Source organism: Lissotriton helveticus, chromosome 5_1 (assembly GCF_964261635.1).
Source record: "Lissotriton helveticus chromosome 5_1, aLisHel1.1, whole genome shotgun sequence".
NCBI lineage: Eukaryota > Metazoa > Chordata > Amphibia > Caudata > Salamandridae > Lissotriton > Lissotriton helveticus.
The window spans coordinates 861,403,849-861,422,058 of record NC_136065.1 but is presented as its reverse complement, the minus strand read 5'-3'; the positions used below and the strand labels follow the sequence as shown (position 1 = coordinate 861,422,058).

The following is an 18,210-nucleotide window of genomic DNA, read 5'->3' as shown; positions in this document are numbered from 1 at the left end:
GTGGTAATGGAATGAAAGTCCAACACCTTCCCTACTGTTGCGCAAACTGGAGTTGGAATAGTAAATTAAACTATTCCAATATTCAGCGCACCCTAAGGCAATTTGTTAAAACGACTTGCGTGCAGAACGAATGCTTGCTAAACATGCTTTCGTTCAAAAGACGGAGTTCCTCAGGCATGTGTGAAAAAAGCATGCAGAAATTTACCATACATTAAGTTTCTGCTGTGGTTTCATAGCTGAGAACTCCGTCCTGCAGTTCTTGGAAGATACTGAATCTTCTAGCAGAGCAGAAGAGAATCCTTACTGCTCTAGCCTGTTGAAGACAGAAAGCATTTAACAGCGAACCAGCCATGTTTAATTACTTCTTTGAAAAACATTGAGAAGACAATTTTTTTTTTGTCCGTACAACAAACACACTACACTAGAAATGGTCAATTTAGCTCTTAGTGCGAAGGTATGTGTGGCCTCCTGTAACACTGTGATGTGGCAAACAGGGGGGATACAGCAATAGAAAAAGTGAGAGGCACCATGGGGATGTTTGCCGCCCACACCCGGTGGAGAAAAGCGAGATAGCCAAAAAATAGGGGCAAACTCTTTTTTTTATAATAATGTCTTATTTCTGTGTGTAATATCGCAAGGGCCCCCACCTGACATTGTTTGGTTCCTGTTCTGTTCCTTTTCCTCTCTCGCTCCGCGCACCCCACCTCTCTTTGTCTAGCTTTTCACAGCCACCCCCATAAATATCTGGGTGAAACTACTCAAGTTAGGGCCCATTCTGATTTTCTTAACATCTACTCAATAACAAGATTTATGCCACATCCCAAAAACTCCCAACAAAGTGGGCAGGGCATATGGAAACAAAAGCCACTCAATCTGCATGATCCATCTTTACACATATATTGAGTCCAGGAAGGCTGCAGGAGGTTCTGATTGATGGGACAAGCACTGTTGTTCACAGAAAAAGAGTGTGGACCAATGCAGACTGGAGGGTCGATATATTGTGACTCTTCCTGGTAGTCGGTGCTAAAGGGGCAACTTCCAGAATCTTCTAGTAGTGTACCACTGTTTAAAGGCCAGTGCTGGCAGGCACATTAAAATCAGGAGAGCTAGTAAATCTAAGCCCTGCGATGGGGCGGTAGGAATCTTGCATTGGTGCAGGGGGTTGATACAAAGCATCTACAGTAGCGCTCGCTCCGGATAAGAGGTCGATAGATGGAGAAAGACAAATGAGAAACAATAAGAGGATCAAGATGGGAGCCGAGGAGCCGAGAGATTTGTGGGGGGTTGGAGACTGAAATGACAAGCCACATAGACATGTCACTCAAGAGAACAAGTACCTCGCAGGGCTCTCCATGACATATGTGAAATGATTAATAAAAAGAATCAATGTGGACTAGCCCACTGTGTTCAATATTCTTGTTCACTTGTGACTCTGGCCTTGTGGCTGGACTCAATTGGTCTTGTTAATAAACCCCTCACACACCAACCTGGTTGGTGTCATGCTTCATCATCGGGGTCCAACCAGGCAGCCGAATGCCGCCTGGTTGTGCTACCACGCCTTCTTACCCCTTGTTGTGTTTTTCTCTGACTTGCTCTGAGAAAAAATAAGTGCCCGTCCACTAAAAATTAGTGCTTGTTGCCCCACCCCTTGCAACCACTGCTTCAAATTTAGCACTGCATGTGTAACACCGACAGGTGGTCCTCTTCTGAATTGGGCATCGGTAAAACCTTCAATCGCTAGTGCCTTTGACAGGACAGGCTGCTGACTGTCTAAATGTTCTCTTCATTGTTTTATTGTCCTACTTGGTAAGTGAATCCCGGATTGGTTGCTTTGCTGGCACCAGTGCCTCTTCACCAGAGAGTTGCTTAAACTTTCTGAATTTTCACTTAAAAAAAAAAACACAGCCCCGCATGCCTAGCTCCTTTAGGCTTCAAATAAATATCTCCATCAGCTCATCCGGAAAAAATACACCCTAAGTGCACGTTCCTCCGTGAACTAGGATTTTAGGACACTCACCAGCCTATCCCTAGTAACCAGGTAGGGGATTAAGTGTATTTAAGAGAAGTAACCGAACGGACACCAAGATAATCAGTGTTTCGAATGAGACCTAATGTCTCTGAGATTCTAGGCCGTCAGGTAGTATTTTACACGTGCAAGACCATGATTTTCTTTCCTCGAGACTGCCTTTGAGTCAGTGTATATACATGTGTATAGGATTTCAGAATAATTATAAAAGTGTGTTAATACATTTAAGTTCTTTATTTTTACTTTCTATGAGCAGTATTTTGGGAGCCATACTAGTATTCCTTTTCGGCAGCTTTGAGTGGTGGGGTTCAAAGTGCTAATTATGTAATTTAATTCTTACATGTGTGTTAGGTCTTTAAGTGAGAAACATGCCCCAAGTGCCATGGGGTCAGTCACAGTTTCTGGGAACATTTGTCTTAGAAGATAGGATGTCAAGGCTGAGGTGCGCTGACGGCTTTGCATCAGCCTCAGTCCTGGAATAGCAGAAGATGCAGCTGGTGAGGTTTTGCATGCCTGGGGGGGAGCTGCGTTTGGTCCTCATCTTGGAATAATAAGTGCCACAGTTCTGGATTGATGTGCATTTGCGTTTATCTGTATTTGCAACAGTGTTAAAATGGCAGTAGTGGCTTTAGATTATTAGGAGGTCCACAGCACACATGTCTGGATCATGTTGCTGGAATAGCTGGATGGGCTACTGGTCCATTATTGAAGTTCAATGGATTAATTTTTTTTCTTTGTCTTGACTGTATTCTCTCTCTCCTTCCAGAAGATCTCTGGGTTCATCAGTCGTCCTCATGCGTGAAGATTGGGCCCCAGCCTGTGAGGTGTCTCCTGGCTCTGGAGGACTGTGTGTGGGCGAGCTGTGGGAACAGAGTTTCTGCGCTGGACCCCAATACACTACGAACTCAGGTAAATCAAGATAGTTCATTTTTTATTACTTTAGATATTCTTTCCTCCTTACATCTTTGCTTTCTTCCTTACCCTTCATCTCAATCTCCGCCTTTATCCTCTTCCTTTTTTTATTCCTTTACCTCTCTTCCTCATTTTTTGCCTTCCTTTGAAAGGGATTGCTACCGGGTAAGGAATTGGAGAATACTTATAAGGTTTAAGACACCTGGCAAATCCTCACGAGTGCCCAAATCTAGACGTTTTAATGCAAGGGCATATCAGAAGGTCTTACCGAAGCACTCGTTTGCATAACAGTAATAGCCCTGGTTCACCTGCCGGGCATAAGATTTGTTGTGGAATGATTAAAAATGTACTTGCACTATTTCTATTATGTTAAAAGATGAAGTACAAAAGAGATAAGGCATAAGGAACCATAACATTTTACATTTTTAGTTCAAAAAGTAGATAAAAATGCCTATAGAAAAAAGATTTCAAATTTACTTTAACTGTTTTTGAAATGGTAAATGGGATCAGCAGTTTTTGTTTGTTTATGGAGGCCTACTAATGGAAACAAGAGAAAGGAAACGTTCAGAAACCTGACAATCGTCCTGTTATGGGTCTTTCATCACAATCAGAACCTATAAGGACAAAATATGAGTAGATCTGGGCACCGTTTTCAGTGGGAGCTTGAGACCAGTTAGAAAGGTGACCTTCGCAATTAGTCGGTTTAATGGAGCTCAGTTGTATCCAGCTACACTTGCCCTAATGTGCTTTCAAGGAAGAGCTACACAAAACCACATACTGTGCGCTGGAGTTTGTGGTCAAGCATTTCTGTAAACTCTTATGTGCCGCTATCAAAGGCAAGAAGGCGGTGAGTCTGGATTGGTCACACTTTCCTCATATAGATGGTGCTGCTTTATACTGTTCCTTTTGTTCCCTTTAACTCATTTAACTGAGTGTTTTTTTCACTGCCTGTAGGTCACTGTAGACTTTCAGGCTCACATTTCTTATAATTTAACACCTTGGCTGCTAGGGAGATTATGCTGCTGTGCTGAATAATATCTAAATCCATTGTTTCATGACAAGGTCAGCTCGTCATAAGCACACGACCAGTGTACTGCATGACGAGCTGAGCTCGTCATGAGCAGCGAAGGGGTTAAGAGAGCATCAGCTCTGGACCCTGTCCCACGCAGGTTTAGTTAACCCCTTCCACACTCATGACGAGCTGGGCTCGTCATGAAGTAGCCTCCTCGCACGCTCATGACGAGCCCAGCTCGTCATGAATAATGGGATTTACAAATTCTCAGCACAGGAGGGGAATATGCTGAGCATCCAAGTGGTTAAAGCCGGACTTGAAACCAAAAGCAACCAGAGCAACAATGTTCAAAGCCGCCCTGCTCCTTTCCTTTTTTTACATCTCTCTTTCTCGCCTTTCCTTCCTTCAATTCTGAAACCACACCTGGTGCACTAGCACCATGCCGATATACTTACTTAAGACACAAGGATTTGACCCGGGACCAAGACATACTTAGACCACGGCATGAGTGGATTAGCTATTTTCTGAGCCTTGAGAAAGCCCGAGGCATATCAGCCATAGGGGGCGAAACACGTATCGGCTGTCTGCACACATACTCTACACAAAACATAATATTTCCCCCCTTCTTGAACATGGAATAGCTCACCTTTAAATAGAGAAGCAATTGTCAAGCAATGAATGGATGTTATCTCTGTTCATTTTGAAAGAGAGGATAACCCTATTCTGATTTGAAGCCACCCCTGTGCCTGCTGTAATTATCTGAGGAAGCTGGCGAAAGTGGCAGGAGGAAGAGATGCTGACAGTGGCTCCTGCCTACCACAACAGCCTCCAAAGTCTCCAGCCCACTGGGGAAATTCTGGCTGAAAAACATGCAGTTCGGGCTTGGGTATAGTGCCAACCAGTAGTGTGCACTCACCTCAGCATGTATCAAGCTGACACACTACTTCAGAACTGGCCGTGGGACAGTGGGTTACAACGGTGCTTGGCTCTTCTTTAAGATTGCTCATTTAGTTCTGCAGACTTCTCCACACCTTTCACATGCCCTTGCTCAGCCATCCAAAAAACCTATAAACAGAGACTTCAAGTAGCAGAGCACAGTCCAAGGAGGTCAATGCAGAACACAGGGACCAGGTCAACAGTCATCTTGTCTCAAGGGGATCTAAAAATAGCCTTTGAAGGTCTTATTACATGGCCTTTAGCAGAAACATTAGGAGGAAAAAAAGTAACTCCAACTCAGTACAATTTGGTAGGGTTCAGGGAAGACATTTGTAGGGATGAAAGTCATCTGCATGGCTAAGAAAGGTTCTACCCCCTCCTGTGCACTTTTTTTGGTAGCTTTCCGGGTGTTTTCCCTTCAGTGAGCTGAATAATCAAGCAAGCCCCCTGAAGATGCTTTATGCTGGCTTTCTTTATTGCGCATAACGACTCTCTGTCCTTTCTCTGTCATGTACCCCTTTCAGTGGTGCAGAAACAATTGTCAGAATAAGGGACCTGACATCAATATTGCATTACTGATGTCCTAAGGATTGTGATAAATCCAAGCATCACACAAAGCACAACTGTAGCACATGAGCCACACCCTCAGCCAAAGACTAGTATGAGTGTGGTATGCAGCCAGGGATACCGTTTGGAGCACACTGTCGTAAAAACATTACTAGAGCATGATGTGGAAGTGCACTGTCACCACATTTTCCATTGAAATTGACACTAATTTTCACTGACGTGTGGTTTTACTGATAAACCCATAGGGCACACAAACGATAATGTGTGGACATCGGATTTCAGCAAATGTTTATTATTTGTGCATCCCCCAAGTGTCTTGATTTGTTTTGGTCCTAATAAAATCTTTGTTTCCATCACACTTCAGAATTATAAAAATGTACTTCAATTGGACTTTCCTAAGTGCTGATCTATTTTTGAGATATTTGTACAGTTAATTTGCATTTATTTACATTGTACTATGGGGTACAAAGAAATGACATTGTATAGCCTTTCCTTTCAGATTCCCAGTATCCTAGCAAGAACATCATATTATTCACATTACAAAATGTTCTCACCTTTCAGTCAAAGAAAGGAAAGTAAACACCAATTTCCATGTTAAAAGAATAAGCAGCAATCTGTCAGAAGACATTCCCTGACATCTGACCTGTCTTTCAGCGCACAGCTCAAGTGATGTGATAAAAACGGAATCTAAAGGAATCTTTGTTGCTCATTCACCTTATGAACTCCGGTATGGTTATTTTGGGGGTGCTGCAGCAACCCCACACACTTACTTCCAGCACCTAGGAATCGTTTCTGAGTGTCACAACCCAGGCACTTGAAAGCAGGATTCTAATCGTTTTTATACATTTTGACCTCTAGTTAAAAAGAATCTAAAACAGAAGACATATAGTTGGGCATTGTGGGCTCATGGTCCTTATCAAAGAGAGTCATTGTTGCTCTGCCCAAAGTTAAACCTCTGAGAGTGATAGTACAATTCTGGTATCAAATACTAGATGGTGGAATAATGCACATCTTGAGAATCTAGAAAGTTTCAAGCTATACAACTATTGTTACAGTTTATAAATTCAAATCCTTGGCATCAATGGTAACATTGTCCCACACAGGTGTACATTATGGTATTTCAATCAATTAGGTGCACTAACCCAGGGTTGAGCTGCCCTTCTACCCCCTTAATTGCATATCAGAATAATCACAGATAGGGGAAGCACTCAAAACTCCAAATTAATTCAATCGCATCAGCAGAAAAATAAAGTCCATGATGTTGAGGCAGTGTTTCAATTCTGGGCTATCCAATGAGGTAACTCAAACATCAATGATTTAAAAAACAAAATCAATCTTTATTCTTTATTACTTCTTTCCTTAATAAAAGGAGACAAAGGCAGCCCAGACAACATATTTCATCCCAGCGAGGTACTTCATCTGGGCTGTAAAAGACATATAGAACAACATTTTACAAAGAAACCAAAATAGCATAAAAACATTTTTCATTCTTCTGTTAATCAGAACATTGCATAGTCCCCAACCCAGAGGAGACACGAATGTCCTTAGGTACACAAATTAACCTTTCGATAATATTGAGCAGTTTGCAGAGCAAGAAAAATTCCTATGATGCGCATTTTTCGAAGCCAGATAGCCAGTGGACGTTTCAGCTTTTCAGAAGGGAATATCAAATGCTAATTTATATAAAATGTAACAGAAACATGCTTTGAATTTTTTTTTAACACTTTCAATTGGCAATAATTCAACTTCTAAATGTACTTCTGTGTTGGAAAAAGAGCACAGTGGATACACTTGCCCAAAAAGTAATGTTGTTAAGGAGGTAACTGAGTTTATAGATACATGTTAACACCTGCAAAACACAGGATAAAACAGGGATTGAAAAAATTCCTGTTTTAAGGTTAAAGTCACCATTAAAAGTTGTTGCTGATCCTGGGATTCAGAACAGTGTACGTAGGACAAAAAAATGTTCAGGGATGAGACGGGGGACACAAGATTTCCATATAGATCTTTCTTGCCTGTTTTTCTTTTACTCCCTGCTTTTCTTCCATCCTCAGTTCTTTTTCGATGTCTTTCCGCCCTCATTTTGTCTGCACACATGCCCTCTCCCGTTGCCCCAGCCCTCCACCACCCCATCCCCTGCCTGGTTTCATGACTATATTTGTTCCAATCCTTTTTTGGCATTATTTAATGAGATTGAAAAATACAACACATTTAAATTGAGAGTTGTAAAATTGCACACCTCCAACCCCCTTCCAGCTGTGAAAACCTCTGAATTCTTAATACTAACTCGTTAGTTTCTGTGGGAGGGGCTCACCTACCACACTGCACAGGCTGATAGCCCTGTGCCGATCGTCTGTGCACCTGAGGGCGCGTCTGTCCCTCAAGTTATAACTCCAGGTTTTAACCAATCAGTCGTAGGAGCCTATGTCCTGGTCCAAATCTAAAGTGCAGCACACATAGAAGTAGCAAATTGCCATTCATTCTCTTAATTTTATGTGCGTGAGTGTGTCGCAATGGTTCAGCTTCTGGTTGTCTACTCGCGAGCAGGTGTCTCCGCATTACTGTCAAAGTATAGAAAGAGACGACGTGTTTGCGAAAGCATTAGGATTGGTAGTATCACATGAGTGCAGGTGTCTTTCAGCCTGTCATTGTCAGTTTATGTTTGCTGCTGTGCGTGTGCGCGTCTATATGCTTCTCTGTCTTAAGCTGCTGGTGCATCTGTCTTTTAGCATTTGTGCTTGTGTCTACTGTCTTGTCTAGTTGTGTCCATAATTGCACTCTCATCTGTAAATTAAATCTCCGTTTTTGTTTGTCTACTATTGTGTTCGCATCTTTTGTAGTTTTGCCATACCTTAATTTACGCATATTTGTACTTCTGCTCCGTTCGTTTTTTTGTTTTAAGTTGCACATCTGTTCTTTTTGTGCGTGTGTGTGTGTGCTTGTGTAACTTTCGTCTTACCAAGTGTCTGTGTGTTGTATGCCTCAAGTTACTTCTGTGTCTTTTGTGTTTCGTATTTGCACGTGTGTCTGGCCTTTTGTTCCCATTACTACAAGTGTGGCTATCATCGTGTGTTCGGGTGACTATATGTTTCCATCCATCTTTCTCTGCCCTGTGGGGAATTTAGTCTCCGTTGATTTATGTTGCTGCGTGTTTGAGTTGTTTCCAACAGTTGCAGAACGTGAAATCTTACCGTGCACCCTCTGTTTGTGATCGAGGTGGGATTTGTATATTAGAGCCAAGCTTGTGAGATGGTTAAAATCTGAGCATGTGGCATAGGGTGACCAGCACCACTCCTGGCCATTAAGGACGCAGACTCTGCTCTGAAGTTTCACCTACAATTCCTTGAGTTTAGGTGTTAGTCTGATTAGTTCACTGGAAGCAAAACAAGACTACAATACCCAGAATGCATTAGGCAATTACACTAAAGTACAGGACTGCAAACAGTGTCCTTAGGGGCCTGGGTGGAGGTGGTCACGCTAGGTGGCATGTGTCTGAGATCAAGCGGTGATTTCTATGTGAGACGTGTGTTTGAGATCTTGGCTTGCAGGCCGCCTCATCGCTGGTTTGTTTGAGAACCTAACATGTGACCTGTGTCTTTTGTGATCATCCTTGCATGCAACCTGTGGGTTTGAGGTCAGAAACTGTTAGTTCTGTTTCTTCTATCCTCACATCACTTGTTTGTTTGAGATTCTCCCTTGTTTGTTTGAGATACCATGTGACCTGTGTGTTTGAGCTTAGTACAGGCGAGTTCCATGTTTTCAGGCCACACATGTCGCCTGTTTGTGTGAGACCCACACGTTTTTCCTGTCTATTTTGAGATCTGGGGAATTTGGCTGTATGCATGAGATGCACATATGTGACCTGTGTATTTGAGTTCAGAACATGAGCTAAATACAGGTCATCACATGTCAGATCCTCACATGTAACCTGCGTGTTTGAGATCAGGACATCCGCGTTCTGCGTTTTCGGTCATCTCCTGTCACCTGGTTGTTTGAGATCCTCACATATGACCCAATTGTTTGAGACCTGGGCATGTTAGCTGTGTGTATAAGATCCACATATGTGGCCTGTATGCTTGAGATCGGGCCTGCTAGCTCTGTCTTCGTTACCCAAACTGTCACCTGTGTGTTTGAGAGCCTCCCACTGTGTATTAGAGAGCAGAACATGCGAGTTATGTCTTTTCGGTCCTCCGGTCACCTGATTGTGTGAGACCTTGACATGCGAGTGCGACCCTGTGTATGCGAGCTGCGCATGCGACCTGTGTCTGAGGTCTGATCCTGCGATGGGTGGCACAGGTGCCCTCCCTCCTTGCCGTGCCCACCTCCCCGGGATGCCCGCGGGTGGCACCCTGCCCCGCGCCTCCAGCTCTTGACAGTTAGTGAAAGTGACAGGGAGATATTAGCCTGCCAGCGGCGCGTGCAGGACTGCTCCCCGCGCGCTCCTCTCCCCCTCGCCCGCTTTATTTTCACAGTTTTGCACATAAACTTAGTTTGCATGTATTAGGCCTCATAAATCTCACCGGACGCCCGCACTGCAGATGAATAATGCATAGCCTGGGGGGAGGGTCTCTCTTAGTTGGCCCAGTCTTGTCTTATTTATGGTGCCAGCCAGTTCGGGATTTGCAGGGAAAGTACAGGGTCGTTTCCGCTGCCGTGTGGGTAAGTGCGGACTGGCCTGCGCACACCTTCTTTGGGTGGATCATTGTTGGAATTGAAAAAAATTACTAGGGTACCCTAAAGATTGGGGGTCAATGTGTGCTAAAGGAAGGGGGGAGGGGGTGGAGTCGTGAGGGGCGGAGTTTGAAAAACAGTCTGACGTTGACGAATATACAATTATTTTATAAAAGAAATCGCTGCAAAGAAATTGGCAAGGAGGACATATGTGACAGTAAATCTGTTCTAGATTACTTAATTGGCCAAAGAGAGGCTCCATTTTAAAATATCTTAAGGGGTTCATGCACCTACTGCAGCAATTTTGAAGGAATTATAATAGTGGTAAGATAACTCTAGCGGCTAATAGTTCTGGGAGATTTCTATGTTTTGTCCAGTCATAGTTTTGACTTATAAATTAACATAGAGGGTTTAATGCACCTGCCCATATTGGAAACATGCAAATTAAAGATTGGTATTTTATTTAGAGAGGTAACCGGTCTACTGCTTTTGAAGCGGAGATAATTTTGTTACTTCCAGTTTATAAGTTGCAAGCCTTCTAATGTAGCACAGTGACCTATTTATCGGCATTATGGAGTAGCATGCAAACTGCAAGTCATGGGTTTCGTTCCTTATTGTTTTTTTTCTCAATCTGTTGTTATTGTAAGATTGTAAAGAAGTGTTCCTTTGGAAAGTATGAAAGTCTTATAGAACAGACATCCACAATGTTTTTATGTCCTCACTTTGTGTTTCTCCTGACCGTTCACTCTTGTCTGCAATTATGGATGATATGTTATTCCTACACCTTATAACACTCATTGTTTTATGTAACACTTCCTGTACAATGTTTTACACACGTGTATAATTTATTGTGCCTCTGTATGTGATGTTAAGTGTTCCAACACTCGACAGTGGTATGAGTAGCGCTATAAAAGAATTAATAAAAAAAATAGTAGATGGCATTTAAATCAATATTTGTGTAATTACTAATACATGTTGCTGCTACGAACTAATTGCAGACAGCATGCGGGTGCTGCTGAATGTGTCAAGCTCTCAGTAAAACTACCAATTCAGCATGCTTTCCTTTGGGCGGTTCCGGCCCACAAATAGCTGCTGGAAATAGGAATCTGACGCGACCCCCCGACTTTCCAGCACTGGGTGGGGTACATGAGGTAGTGGTGACATGCCGCTTATCTAATGACAGGAACTATAACTTCATCTACAAAGTAGGCTGCAAGACTCCGAAGGGAGCAGTCATTCAGAAGAAGCCGGAGTAAAGCTGGGGACCATGATTGAGGAAACAAGGAAAGGCACAGCCATCCCTGTGACAACACATAAGTGTTCTTTTGTGAAGCCTGTACCCACAGCCACAAAAGAGGAATCTCAAGCAGTAACCCCTCTAGACGCCACTGTTTAGACAGGTTGTTTCTCATTAACCCCTCAGGATAGGTTCAGGAACATCAAGTACTGTTGTTGGATCAAATATATATAGGGAACCTCACCAGTGGCGGAGTACCTCAGCGGGGCAAGGAACTTCCCTGCTAAGCCCCCAGTCACAACTGGTGAAACTGCCAGACTCACCCTCGAAGTGACACAGGAATATTTCATGCATGTGGAACAGAGAGACCGCAAGATACATGCAAGTTTTCAATCAATCTAAGAGTTCCTGTAAAGCTCTACTTGTCACCTGGGGGGGGGGGGGGGTCTCCAGGCTAATTTGTCTTATAGAGCGTTGAAACCATGTGATTTCCAAATCAGAAGAGCCACGGTTTTATTTGTGGTGGGTTGTTTTCTTGGTCTCAGTAAGGTTTGGCTTAGTGGTGCTAGGAGAAAGCTATCGGAGTGTATCTTTCTGGACATTAATTACTCAGCAGGAAGTAGTTGTGTCAATTCACAAAGAGTGCTTCTTAGATGCACTGCGGGATACAACCTTTACCACGCAACTTTTACCACGACCTACCTTTACCACGCATTTTTTACAACGCAGGATCCATTACCACGAAGTACCATTACAACGCATGTATTTACAACGCAGTACCTTTACCACGCATACCATTACAACGTAAGTATTGGTAAGTATATAATTATATTAAAAATATTATAAGTTTGGGTTTTTGGGTAAAGGGGTATTTTTAGGGTTCAGGGTCAGTTTTGGGTTTTTGGGTAAAGGGGTATTTTTAGGGTTCAGGGTTAGTTTTGGGTTTTTGGGTAAAGGGGTATTTTTAGGGTTCAGGGTCAGTTTTCAGTTTTTGGGTAAAGGGGTATTTTTAGGGTTCAGGGTCAGTTTTCAGTTTTTGGGTAAAGGGGTATTTTTAGGATTCAGGGTTAGTTTTGGGTTTTTGGGTAAAGGGGTATTTTTAGGGTTCAGGGTCAGTTTTCAGTTTTTGGGTAAAGGGGTATTTTTAGGGTTCAGGGTCAGTTTTCAGTTTTTGGGAAAAGGGGTATTTTTAGGGTTCAGGGTCAGTTTTTGGTTTTTGGGGTAAAGGGGTACAGGATAAATTAAATTAAATTATTAAATTAAATAAAAATAAATTAATTAAATTAAATAAGTAAATTAAATAAAATAAAATAAATTAAATTACATTAATTAAATTAAATTAAATTGCATTAATTAAATTAAATTACAATAAATTAAATTAATTAAAATAATTTACATTAAATTAATTAAATTAAATTAAATTAAATTAATGTAATTAAATTACATTAAATTATAATAAAATAATTAAATTCAATTAAAATAAATTGATTATATTAAATTACATTAAATTACATTACATTACATTAATTAAATAAAATTAAATTAATTAAATTAAAATAAATTAAATTACATTAATTAAAGTAAATTACAATAAATTAAATTAATTAAATTACATTACATTAAATTAAATTAATTAAATACAATTAAATTAAATTAATTTAATTTAATTACAATAAATTACATTAAATATATTAAATTAAATTAATTAAAATAAATTAAATTAAATTAAATTAATTAAATTAAATTAATTTTAATTAATTTACTTTTCAAAAAAAATTATATACTTACTAATACTTACGTTGTAATGGTATGCGTGGTAAAGGTACTGCGTTGTAAATACATGCGTTGTAATGGTACTTCGTGGTAATGGATCCTGCGTTGTAAAAAATGCGTGGTAAAGGTAGTCGTGGTAAAAGTATGCGTTGTAACGTCATACATCCGCACTGGCCGGGGGGGGGTGGGGGTTGGGGGGAGCTAGTGTCAAGCACCACTGCCACTATTGTTACAGTGGGCCGATATTGCAGAACTGGCCCTCCATGGGAAACGGCCCTGGCTTCCATGCAGTGGTGATGCTTTCATCTTCTTTATGCAAGTCTAGATTTGTTATCTTGCAGTGGTAGTCTCTCTGTTAACTAGCAGGGTTGGTGCTATCGATATGTGTTGTGTAGGGTGGGCCCTGAGTGAGGCCGACACATTGTGGAATAGACAAAGGTGTATCAACACTTCACAAGGAGCCCTGACTATTAACATATAATTCTGCCCGACAAGCAGTACCTGCCAGCTAAAGTTCTGTGACCGTCTTCCATCCCAGAATGATGCATGCCCCTCACAGCTGGGTCAATTCTGCCCTCCTTGCTTCCCTCCCAAGGTGCCCGCTGCTTGTCTCCTCCTTCTCCCCTGTCTGCTCTATGTTATTCCCTCCTTCTCTTTCATGGCTCTGCCATCTCTCCTTCCTAAGATGCCCCTGCCAGATCCATACTGCTCAACTCCTCTCCTTTGGAGAGTGTCAACCTCCTTGGACACCATCGCCCTCAAGATTAGCAAAAATGCCTCCCCTTGACCTGAATACGATCACCCTCCCCTAAAACAATATCCCACCTCCAATACATTTTATTGCCCATGGACTGGTGGATCCCCGCTCACCCCTCTTAGAGATTCTAAACGTTGGGCAGTCTGTGTGCCCTTTTCTGCCCTCCTCCTCACCCTGATGTGTGTCTTTACCACCACCGTGTATGTCTTGTTCTGCTCTCCATCTCACCCTGACTTTTGTTTCTCCCAGCACTGCGTATGTTTGTTCTGTTCTGCCCTCCTTCGCTCCTGGGCTGGACGCCACAGCCCCCAGCCTCCATGTTTTTGACTACTCTGTTAACATCCCCTCTCTTAATCCACCCTGCCGTTCCCCAAAGTCATGCATTATATGTGGTCAGCCACCGGATGCATCAGTGCAAATAGCAGCTAACTAGCGCAGGTGTAACCGCCTTCAAGACAGGCAAGTGGGTGAGCTCCGCAGCAGATTCAGCCTACTGGCTTTAAAAGTAAGAAAATAGAATATTTTGAGCTGCAGTAGTGAGGGGATGGACTTGTAGTGTCTCAGCAGGCACTGAGTCTACCAGCCACTCCTTAGAGGGCTGGACACACTTGCACCCCACACCCATCCACCACAGGCGTCACAAGTGACGAGACCCTGCTAATAAAAAGGCACAGGTGCACTTGCTTGTGGCCAGTTTTCTTCCCATGCAAGATCCTGCTTCGGCGTTGCCTTTATATGACTCTTCTTTAAGCCTTCAAAATGCACCGCCTTTGGACCATGCCACAGGACCGCTTGGCAGGATTAAACTCGTAATCCGACGGGCAGTCTGACTTTGGGCTTAGCAGTCAAGCAGTGGGGCGCTGGCACGACGACCAGCTCCGAGATTACCAAACTCATAATCAGGCCTGTAGTGTTTTGCTTTTTCCATGCCAGACGTTAGCTGCTATACTTGTTCTTGTCTCCCTATCCATGTGTTAGGCCAGTCAGTCAGTCAGAATACTTTATTTCGCTAAATCAATTTCATGAATTCATTATTTACACATAATAAAACAAATGTGTTAGGCTTTAGCCGTGTTCATTGGCTTGTCCTCCTTTCCCCGCACCAGACTCTAACTGCTGTACTTGTCTCACGTGCCTCACTTGTCTTGCACGTGCCCGTTTGCTCATTTGCTCCTCTTTGCCAGCGGCCTTGTGTTATCTTCTATCATAAATCCGTGGTTGTGTTTTGACTGAAGGTAACACCTCTGACACAAGATTCTGTTCGCTGCTGCAGGACCACACTGAGTCTAGGCGCAAATCCACAGTTAAGAACCATGGAAAAGAACCAAGATGTAGAACCATAGCCCAAACATAGGTGCAGAGCTCTGTGACAGATCTCCAGGGCCATAGCCCTAGCGCCAAAACCAGCCTCCGGAAACCGGAACTCCAGGCGATTCGTGAGCAGCAGCGTCGGATTGGTAATGGGGGCATTCGGGCAATGCCAGAGGGGCCGGGGTCCGAGTTCCACCTTAGAGCTGCTTTAGAGCAGCCTGGGGGCCGATTTGGGCGCTGTCTCTATTGTTCCACTATCCCCCCTGCGGCCCAGTGGGTGTCTGAGTGGCCTTTCTGGAGGGAGATGGGCGCCCATTACCTCCCGTATAGCAGCAACAGGTAGAGGTGTCACCCCTTCTCTCTCGCAGGGCCTCCCATTAATGTAGGCATACTGAGCGGGGCAGGGGGCCTGAGCAAAAGTGGCATCACTTGTTTTCAGGTGTGTTTCATTAGTGTAAACTGATGCGTGCATTTCCCCCCCTCCTCCCCCCTTTTTATGTAAAATTACGCTGAAGCCGTGGTTTGAGGGAAGTCATTATGCAAATGTGGGACGATTTTTTTTATGCGTGCCCGGGCCGATTTTTAATTCCAATCCAACCCTGGTGAGCAGAATTCTGGTACCGAGCCCTGGCACACCGCTAGCGATGAAGGCTGACTCCAGCCACCCAGGGAGCAATGTGGGTGGATACTGACACCTTAAAGTGAAAAGGTAAACTGCAGTAGGATGTGGCTAGGTGTAGGTTTTACTTTCAGTGCTGTGTGTGCGCGTGTTTTAAATCCCTACGTTCTCCCAAGTGACTGCTAATCAAATTCGCCCCACACCCCTCCTTTATCACAGCCTTCGTTATTTCCCTTTATAAATGAAAGCCCTGGCAGCATACATCTGGGAAACGACAGCAGTGCACATCTCCCTCCCCCCTGCCCGGCGGCCATAGCAGTCTTCAATTAAAAGTGAGCTGGAAGTACATGGAATTGATTTGTGTGAGTTCCTTAGAAATACATTTACCTGTTCCCCCCACCCCCGTGTGCTGCCTCCCCACTTCCCTGGGGCATCGGAAAACAACCAGAGTGTAGCGAGGAAATCTGTCCATGAGATGGAGCGAATGGGGCGCGCGAGAGAAGGCAGAGCTCTGCCTATGGTACCAGGGGCCGGACCAGGGGCGGAGTACAACCGCGGCCTGGCGCTGGGAGCGGGGCACGGGTGCAGACAGCGCAGCGTGGGACAGGGGGTGGGATCCTGGAGCAGAGAGGGGACCCACAGCCTGGAACAGAGAGAGAGAGCTGTGCACAGGAGCGAGTGAGGAAACCACAGTCTGGCAGAGAGAGAGCTGTACACAGGCACGAGTAAGGCAACCACAGTGTGGCAGAGAGAGAGCTGTACACAGGAGCGAGTGAGGCAACCACAGTCTGGCAGAGAGAGAGCTGAACACAGGCACAAGTAATGCAACCACAGTCTGGCAGAGAGAGAGAGCTGTACACAGGAGCGTGTAAGGCAACCAGAGGCTGGTACAGAGAGAGAGCTGAACACAGGCGCGAGTGAGGCAACCACAGTCTGGCAGAGAGAGAGCTGAACACAGGCACAAGTAATGCAACCACAGTCTGGCAGAGAGAGAGCTGTACACAGGAGCGAGTAAGGCAACCACAGTGTGGCAGAGAGAGAGCTGTACACAGGAGCGAGTGAGGCAACCACAGTCTGGCAGAGAGAGAGCTGAACACAGGCACAAGTAATGCAACCACAGTCTGGCAGAGAGAGAGCTGTACACAGGAGCGTGTAAGGCAACCAGAGGCTGGTACAGAGAGAGAGCTGAACACAGGCGCGAGTGAGGCAACCACAGTCTGGCACAGAGAGAGCTGTACACAGACGCGAGTGAGGCAACCACAGTGTGGCATAGAGAGAGCTGTACACAGTCACGAGTAAGGCAACCACAGTCTGGCACAGAGAGAGCTGTACACAGACGCGAGTGAGGCAACCACAGTGTGGCATAGAGAGAGCTGAACACAGGCGCGAGTGAGGCAACCACAGTCTGGCACAGAGAGAGCTGTACACAGGCGCAAGTGAGGCAACCACAGTGTGGCATAGAGAGAGCTGAACACAGGCACAAGTAATGCAACCACAGTGTGGCAGAGAGAGAGCTGTACACAGGCGCAAGTGAGGCAACCACAGTCTGGCACAGAGAGAGCTGTACACAGGCGAGAGTGAGGCAACTACAGTCTGGCACAGAGAGAGCTGTACACAGGCGCGAGTGAGGCAACCACAGTGTGGCATAGAGAGAGCTGAACACAGGCACAAGTAATGCAACCACAGTCTGGCACAGAGAGAGCTGTACACAGGAGCGAGTGAGGCAACCACAGTGGCAGAGAGAGAGCTGTACACAGGTGCAAGTGAGGCAACCGCAGTCTGGTAGAGAGAGAGCTGAACACAGGCACAAGTAAGGCAACCACAGTGTGGCAGAGAGAGAGCTGTACACAGGAGCGAGTAAGGCAACCACAATCTGGCAGAGAGAGAGAGAGCTGTACACAGGCACAAGTAAGGCAACCACAGTCTTGCAGAGAGAGAGCTGTACACAGGAGCGTGTAAGGCAACCAGAGGCTGGTACAGAGAGAGAGCTGAACACAGGTGCGAGTGAGGCAACCACAGTCTGGCACAGAGAGAGAGCTGTACACAGGCGCAAGTGAGGCAACCACAGTCTGGCACAGAGAGCATGGCACATGTACACCTGGACATGTAACCCAATACACATCGCATTCACACCACAGGTATGCTATCGGTGGGGGTACAGTCTGTGTGTTTCCATTGTTAAGTCGAGCTTTGTCTTTTGCTTAAAAAGCGCAACCGAAATGGGATCACCCATGCCGACCCTTTGTAGCCCCTATTGCACCAGCACTTGCCTCCCACCTCCCGGACCTCAGAGTCCCACTCTGATTGGCCTGTTGAATAGGACGTCAGTGCTATAGTCTGACCACTCAAAACTGCAGCAGGTCAGTGTCATACTGTGACCGTACCAAAC

The 18,210-nt window shown here is 44.5% G+C and overlaps 1 protein-coding gene across 5 annotated transcripts in view; it reads left to right on the top strand.

The window, feature by feature from the left end:
* ARHGEF10L (Rho guanine nucleotide exchange factor 10 like) overlaps positions 1-18,210 on the top strand; it is a 640,241-nt gene that overhangs the window by 570,832 nt on the left and 51,199 nt on the right. For 4 of the 5 annotated variants that reach the window (XM_078643336.1, XM_078643335.1, XM_078643338.1 and 1 more), the window contains one exon: positions 2,793-2,935. In XM_078643336.1, coding sequence (XP_078499462.1) covers positions 2,793-2,935 — 143 coding nt within the window. The remainder of the gene's footprint in view (positions 1-2,792; positions 2,936-18,210) is intronic. The other variant, XM_078643337.1, reaches the window with a different exon arrangement.